The sequence below is a fragment of the Arachis ipaensis genome, chromosome B4 (genome assembly GCF_059453495.1).
Source record: "Arachis ipaensis isolate K30076 ecotype BB chromosome B4, ASM5945349v1, whole genome shotgun sequence".
NCBI lineage: Eukaryota > Viridiplantae > Streptophyta > Magnoliopsida > Fabales > Fabaceae > Arachis > Arachis ipaensis.
Window position 1 is genome coordinate 19252248 of NC_142439.1, and position 8506 is coordinate 19260753.

The window sequence follows — 8506 nt, forward strand, 5'->3', positions numbered from 1 at the left end:
CTGTTTCTTCTGTAAGAAGATGGGACACATGAAGAAGGATTGTACCAAATATGCCACTTGGCGTGTAAAGAATGGTATAATTCTTACTTTCGTTTATTCTGAGACTAGTTTAAGTTATGCACCTGTTGATACTTGGTGGGTAAATTATGCTGCTACTACTCATGTAAGTGTTACTATGCAGGGTTGCCTATGGAGCCAATCGCCAAGTGATGCTGAAAGATACATCTATGTGGCAGACGACAATATAGTTGCAGTCGAAACTATAGGAACCTTTAGATTATGTTCCACGAGTGGATTTTACTTGGATTTATTAGAGACATTTTATGTACCATCATTTAGGCGGAATTTTGGTTTCTGTTTTTCGTTAGGATAAATTAGGTTATTTTTGTTTGTTCAGAAATAATACAATCAGTCTCTTTTATAATTCGAATAATATTTGCTCTGATCATTTGGTGGATAATCTATATGGGCTTGATTTGAATTCATATGATAATGAAATACTGCAAACAGGTACAAAACAAAAACTAAATGAGAATTTGGCATCATTATGGCACAAATGCCTAGGTCACATCTCTAAACAGAGAATTCAGAGGCTCGTGTCGGATGAAATTTTTGGACCCTTAAATTTGGCAGACTTTGAAGTCTGCATTGAGTGCATAAAGGGAAAAAGGACAAACAAAAGAAAATTAGGTGCCGAGAGAGCTAAAGAGGTCTTAGAACTAATACATACCGATATATGTGGCCCATTCCCTACTGTCTCTTGGAATGGACAACGGTACTTTATTACGTTCATAGATGATTACTTTCATTATGGGTATCTATATTTAAATTCATGAAGAGTTCTAAGCCTTGGATGTTTTCAAGTCTTTCAAAGCTGAAGTTGAACTTCAACTTGGAAAGAAAATTAAAGATGTCAAATCTGATCGTAGGGGTGAATACTACGGAAGATTTGATAGTTCAAGTGAGCAATGTTCTGGGTCTTTTGCTCTTTTTTCTAGAGGAGTGTGGTATTATTTTGTAATACACCATGCCAGGCAAACCTAGCATGAATGGTGTTGCAGAGTGAAGGAATCAAACTCTTAAGGACATGGTGAGAAGTATGGTTAGTCATTCTTCCTTGCCTGAATCACTCTAGGGAGAAGCGTTAAAGAACGCAGTGTACATCCTTAATAAGGTGCCAAGCAAAGACGTTAACAAAACCCTTTATAAAATTTGGACTGAAAAAAGACCCAGTATAAAGCATTTGCATATTTGGGGATGTCCAGTTGAGGCGCGACCTTATAGGCCGCATGAAAGAAAATTGGACTTAAGGACAATTAGTTGCTACTTTATTGGTTACGCTGAGCGTTCACGGGGGTACAAGTTTTACAATCTTGCATCAAGGTCTATTTTTTTGAAACGGGAAATGTGAGATTTCTTGAGGATGTTGAGTTTGGGGAGAAAGAAATATTAGGAATGTTTCTTTTGATGAGGATTCTGTAACTAACAATGATAAGGTCCTTGTGCCTATTATTATCCAAGATATAGTTATAATACAAGAGTACAATGACAATCCTTCTCAATCCCAACCCATACAGCAAGCTCAACAACCTCAAGAACTGTCATTAACCAAGGAATTGATCCTTAAAGTCTTTCATGAGCACACTGCTCGGATGGGTGTCAATATTTGTGATGCCTTGGTTTAAGTGGGAGTTTATTTTATGCTATATGTCCTATGACAGATAATTGAATTATTTTTCTGCAGAATTAAGTTGATGGTTTATTTCATGTTATGTGAAATGTTCATTTTGCAATATTTGTATTGTGTTTGATCTCAATAAAGTTTTAAAGTTGGACCAGCTAGAAATAGACTTGGACCAGCCAGAAATAGACATGCATGAGATCACTTGGCATTTCATTTCTATATTACTCATCCAAATTTGATCTATGTCATTAAGTATATTAGGATGGTGATTGTCGTGGTTTACTCACGATATTTAATGTGATAAAAGCTACGGTGATTCCATATCTAATATATGAGACGGACCAGATTATTAAAGTAATGAGAGAAATAGCATTCAGATGTGCGCATAAAGTTTATAAGATGTGATTATATCAAGAAAGAATATATGTATAGCCCAAGTGGGAAATTGTTAGGAAATTATTTTAATTTTCTAATTTATTTGTGGGCAATACATATATTAATTATAATCACAAATTATGCTATTTCAAATTAAATGACTTATATAATGGTGATCTCATTTATTGTTATAAATGCTAAATTGAATAAGTCATAATTACTTTTAATTTGGAATTAAATGAGAATAAAACCAGATATTATCTTTTGTTCTTTAGATAATTATCTTTTGGATTTTAGATATATTATCTTTTGGACTTTAGATACTATTTTATTTGGGCTTTAGGGTTTAATGGGTACCATGCTCAAATATAAATAGTGCCTTCAGGGTTTCGGTCTCCAATATACCCAAGCCACCTTTGTTGCTCTTTTCCCATCAAAAGAGTTGCAATTTAGCCGCCTAGGAATACAGAAGGCTTTGGTTGAGGAAGATCGAAGGAACCACAAGACTGAGACAATCCTTCCGTCTAGAGATGCGGTTAGAAACGGGTGCATATCTCCGCTACTGGTTGGTAGAAATCATATTGAGCTGTCGCATCTTCAGTTTGCGGATGACACCATTCTGTTATGCCTCCCAAAGGAAGAGACCGTTAAGAATTACAGGAGGATTCTTCGCTATTTTGAGTTGATGTCAGGGTTAAGCATTAACTTTGATAAATCTAGTTTGATTCCAATTAACTGTGATGTTCAGTGGGTACAACGTATGTGCTACGTGCTGGGTTGCAAGGAAGCCTCCCTTCCAGTAAAATACTTGGGGATCTCGCTAGGAGCTAATCCAAGGTTGGTGAAGACTTGAAAGCCAATTATTGACAAAGTGGAGGAAAAACTCAGCCTATGGAAAGCCAAGGTTCTTAATAAAACCGGTAAGTTGGTGCTCATTACATCTGTACTAAATAGCCTCCCTATATATTATTTGAGCATGTATAAGATGCCAAAGGCTATTGCGGAGAAGCTTATTTCCTGACAGAGAAGATTTCTATGGAATAAGAAGGATGGTAGGAATGGTATGACTTTAGTCATGTGGGAGGTGGTGCAGGCGCCCAAAAAATTTAGTGGGTTGGGTGTTGGGGATGCCATGCTGTAAAACACAGCCCTTCTTTTTAAGTGGTGGTGGTGCTTTTCAAAGGAGGATTGTTCGCTGTGGAAGAAGGTGATTTGCGCTTGTAATAACCTAAACCCAAATATGTTGTTGTCCTCTCAAGTTTTACCTATCAAGGAGGGCTCTTGGAAGGTTATCTGCCAGATACAATTCAAGAATCAACAAGTAAGACAGAAGATGATTACTGGGTTGGCTATGGAGGTTGGTGATAAGAGAGGGACTCGGTTCTGGGAGGATGTTTGGCTGCGTGGTGGTGCTCTGAAAGATCAGTTTTCGAGACTTTTCTCAGTCTCAAACCAAAGAGGATCTTTTATAGGGGATTGCGGGTTTTGGGATGGGGCTGAGTGGATATGGAACTTCCAATGGAGGCGAGAGCTATTCCAATAGAAGTTGGATCTAGTGAACCAGTTGCATGATGCATTAAGGCTGGTCAAACTGGCTTATGGTAGAGAGGATAGAGTTGTATGGAAATTTGATAAACAAGGGGTCTTTTCTACTAACTCTTTTGTGCAGGTACTGCAGGAGGATATCATTCCGGAGGGTATAATAAGTTACAGCTTTACAAGGACAATTTGGAAAGGTTTAGTTCCACCAAGAGTTGAACTGTTTGTCTGGTTTGTATTGACTGGTAGGGTCAATACGAAGGAGAGGCTGAGTCGGTTGGGAGTTATCCACTAGGAAGATGTTGTATGTGTGTTTTGTAACAAGAGTATTGAATATGGTCACCACTTGTTCCTTGGTTGTGATTTTTCTTGGCAGGTTTGGTGTGCTTGGTTATCATTTGTTGGAAGGCAATGGTCATACCCGGGGACGTTGAAGAAATATTTTATAAGTTGGACTGAGATATCAGCTAGCAAGGAGGAGCGCAAGAGGTGGTTGATGGGTTTTTGTGCGATTATCCGGAACATCTTGCTAGAAAGGAACAGAAGGATTTTTCAAAATAAAAGAAAAGGGGTTGATGAGATTATCCATATGTCCTTCATGAACTATAAGGAGTGGTTAGGTGTGGATCTTTTTTGTTGTTGATGGCAATGCCGAAGATGACAATGAGATAAACATTAGTGTTATTTGGAGTTGGGTAGCTTGCTTTATGGTTTACACTGGTTCTTTTTGTTATTGTTTCGCTCCACTTGATGTGTTGAGCTTCTTTCTTTCAAAAAAAAAAAAATCCTTCCGTCTAATTTCTAATTTCTATTAGTAAATGTACGCTTTCGCATTATGATATATTTTTGGTGATTCAATATGGATAATCTTGGTTATTGAAATTAATTTATTCCAACAGTCGGGACACAAAATTGATTTGATATGTGTCTACTTGTGTTTTAATAAAGAATAAAAAAATTATTCTCTGGACACGCATAAATACATTTATATATTATCACGTGTCAGCGTATCTAACTTTATTTTAAATATGTATTTTTTAAATAAATTTAAAAATAGTATATATTATTATTTATCAAAATAAAAAATATTTTAAATATTTTATATAATAAAAAAATATTAAAAATAATTAAAAAATTAATTTATATTTTAATATCAATTAAAATATCAAAATATTATTATAATTGAGCAAAAATACTATATATATATATATATATATATATTTAAAATTTGTATATCTACGTATTTTATATAGTATGGTGTCAGTTTACATGCATACTAAGTTAGCACCAACCAACAAGAGACTTTACCGCTTTTAAATATTATCTTTAGTCACTTATGTTGATAGAACATAACAGAAGATAAAGACTAGCATTTGCCATCTTTTCTATCTTCTGCATGTGTATAATTATTCCTATAATTTTTTTTAATTTATTTGTTTTTTTTTTCTTAATTTGTTTTACAAGAATCAAATTAGATTAAATTTAAAAGTGTTATAGATTAAAACTTCTTGTAGTATTTCAGGAGAAATAGTTTCAGGTGGAAGTGTTTTCTGATGCTCCTTGTGTTGGTCCAATCCTTATTCTTTCTCATAATGTGCAGGGTGTTTTTCCCTAAAAACAATTGAAAGTCCTAACTCATCCTCCTAATTTAGATATTAGTTACTAAATAAATGTTGTAACATAATTTAAAATTTTTCAAAAACAATAAAGAATTTTGTTTTTTTTTTTCTTTTTTAATATGCTTTTTAAATAGAATTCGAATCAGGTCCAACTTGTCAAACATGCCAAAGCTGCTCATAAGTCATAATGAATTTATGTCGCAATCTTCTCTTAATATTTCAGACTTGTATGGTTTATTTTGAACCAATGGTTTAGAAGATAATCCTTTGAAACAGTAAAACATAATTTAGTGTGATAAATACTATAAGATACCCTGAGGCAAGACAAAAACATATTACTGCATAACATTAGTTTGAAAGTGATAACGTATGAACTTAAAATGCTGAAACCTATAACTTTAACATGTTAATTAGTTTGTGCCGAGTTCAATTTTGTTTCTGGTATTATGGCTGGTGCTTTAATTTTTTCTGTTAATACAAGAAAACTGTGCAGCCTTTGATTTAATTGAGAATTCTCTAGTTATTGGTAGAATGTTTTAACTTAAAAAAAGAATACTCTAATGCTAACTGATCATAGCGGCTACTGTATTATTCCAAGTGAAGATTATGGAGTTCTTAGATTTAAGGTGAGGCTCCATTTTGTATTGACCGTCACCAAAATTTACTGACAGAACAGAAGCTTGTATGCAATTAACATTGACAAGTCCTGTTGTTCTCTTCTTGAAGTTGCACTTTTTTATCCCAGCATAACCAATTAAATAATGCAATAGGCTAGTGATGATCACTGCATAAATCATACAAAAAGAATTTCCCCCTCTGATTAACTTCTAGAATAGATTCACAATTAGTATTATATACAATAAAGTATGAGCTTGCTTCTCTAACACTGATTCCAATCCAGCATTAAGAAATCAGAACTCCGAGTAAAGTAATAGACTGATTTAGAAGCTGTGTCAAGTCATCAAATGCTAATCGATGACAAAATTTGTTGCCTTTGTTGTAGGCCACAATAAGATAGACTTACAAACCAGCAGAGTGCAACAGGTGAAAACTGAAAGAGAGAGTGAATATTTTTCTACAATTCTTCGAGATTGCTTTGGAGCTGAAGAAGTGATTGAATTATGAATAAGAAAATTTCTCTGATCTTGGCTCCCAATATTTTGGTATCAGAAGTTGAACCTTCAGTTTATAACAGTTTTGCTGATCATAGTTCATATAATTATATCATATATTATTATTATCTATAATCTTACAGTTGAAATTAAATCAGTAAGAAGAAAAAGGAACAAAGCATGTAAGTATGTAAGTTCATCTATATAAACATCAAAATCAAAAGATATAAACATTCTGCATGAGTCGTAGTTAACCAAGTTCACAAGTCACAACCAACCCATTTATACAGTCCAACAAAAACAAAATAAGAACCAAAAAGAAAGAAAATTTAAAAATCGAATCCACCAGCATCATCAAATCCAGCATCGTAGCCAGCATCATAATCAGCCGCGTCAGACACCATGTCACCAATCAAAAGCCCACCAAGTGCGCCGCCAAGCAACCCGGCTCCCAATCCCATCCCAAAGTTGTTCTTGTTCTTCTTCGGTTTTTGAGGAGGCTGCGAGTATCCATACCCAGCTTGACCCGGATACCCGTACCCTTGTGGAGGATACCCATATCCGGGTTGCTGAGGCGGGTACCCATAGCCGCCATAGCCTTGCTGGGGTGGGTATCCAGCGGGTGGATATCCGTGTCCAGCAGGATATTGCTGATGTGGCGGCGGGTAAGCATATGGCGCGGAACTTGATCCTGCCGCCCCAGCAGCATGAGCAGGATAAGCCATAACTGGCTCATTCTTTGAATCCTTGGATGGCGGAGGGTACGCCGTCGCCGGTGGAGGATACTCCGCCGTCTTCGGCGGCGGTGGAGCGTAACTAACCGTCGCCCCCGTCGACGACGCCTTATCCATAGCCGGAGCAGCTGAACTCTTGCCGCCAACTTTGTACGAGAAATTCAGAGAGCCCTTGGGCTTCCCGGAGGGCTTCCTGACCTGGTAAGATACCTGACGGAATTCTTTGCCGTCTTTTCCGCCGGGATTGTCGAGAAGCTCCCGGAGGGGGACGTGGACGGTGCCGATGAGGGTGTCGCCAAGTGTACGGTCGGAGACGATCTTGATCTCAAGAGAGAGACGATTCTGCTGCGCCAAGGAGTCGCTGAAATTGAACTTCATCGGAAAATTCCACGTAGGGCTGGTTCCTCCGTCGCGATCGACGCTGGTTTTAAACTTCTGGGGGTTGTAGATGTCGCCGTTGAGTGAAACGACGGCGTATACGTCCATCTTGGATATCAAATTGACATTCTTGAGATCCTTGGCGGAAACGATCATGAGGTCTAGGGTTCTGTATTCCATTGTTGTGAACAACGCGATCAGTTTCTTGAGTTGTTGAATTTCGTGGCAGCGTTTAATAGCGGTCGAGATTAATTGGGATTATGACGGTGACGGGGGTATGAATTTATTTATTTATAGACGAAATTGAGAATTATGGAGATGGTTGCAAAATAAATAATTTTGGAATCTTCCAGGTATTTAAGTTAACGCGTTACTCTGGATTACTATTCTTGATTTTTCGTCGTTCTTTTTATTGGCATCCATTATTTTTTTTTTTTTCTCGTTCTAGATATATCAGATATATCTCCACTCTGAAAGGCGGTACGGTTTTTTAATTACTTATATTTATTTCTGTATGTAACCATGTCTTTTTAGTTTTTAATCGTTAAGAGAATAAAGTCACCAAAAAAAAAATCGTTAAAGAGAATTTTTTTATCTTTTTTGGATCGTTCATGAGATTTTTAACTATAAATGAGAATTGAATTAAAGCAAATTTAAATTTAAACATCATATGAACCGAAACCCAACTGAATTCATAGGTCATACCGTTACCTATTCCCTAGCAAAAAAATATATATATATTTAAATTAAAATAAAAACTTATTTGAAAGTTAGTTTTCTTAAATATTAGAAAGTTTATATATAAAAATTAATACAATTATTTTTTAAATTTAAAAATTGATTAAAAGCTGATCGTTTTTGGAATAATTTTTTTCTCACTATTCAAACAATTCCTTAAAATAAAGTAATTATTTAACAATATTTTTTTATATTTTTACTCAAGTGATAATATTTTATTTTAAGATAAAATTGTTATATTTTATGTAATACTTTATCATTAATTATATTGCTTTTTATTTACTTTTAAAATGAATTTAATTTTAATTTATCTAAATTGTTTTACAG

The 8506-nt window shown here is 35.4% G+C and overlaps 1 protein-coding gene across 1 annotated transcript; it reads right to left on the minus strand.

Annotated features, from left to right (window-relative positions):
• Nucleotides 1-6512: 6512 nt before the first annotated feature.
• LOC107639059 (protein SRC2) lies at nt 6513-7855 on the minus strand. Its single transcript, XM_016342474.3, has one exon. The coding sequence runs from the start codon at nt 7619-7621 to the stop codon at nt 6659-6661; it is 963 nt and encodes a 320-aa protein (XP_016197960.1). The 5' UTR covers nt 7622-7855; the 3' UTR covers nt 6513-6658.
• Nucleotides 7856-8506: the final 651 nt, after the last annotated feature.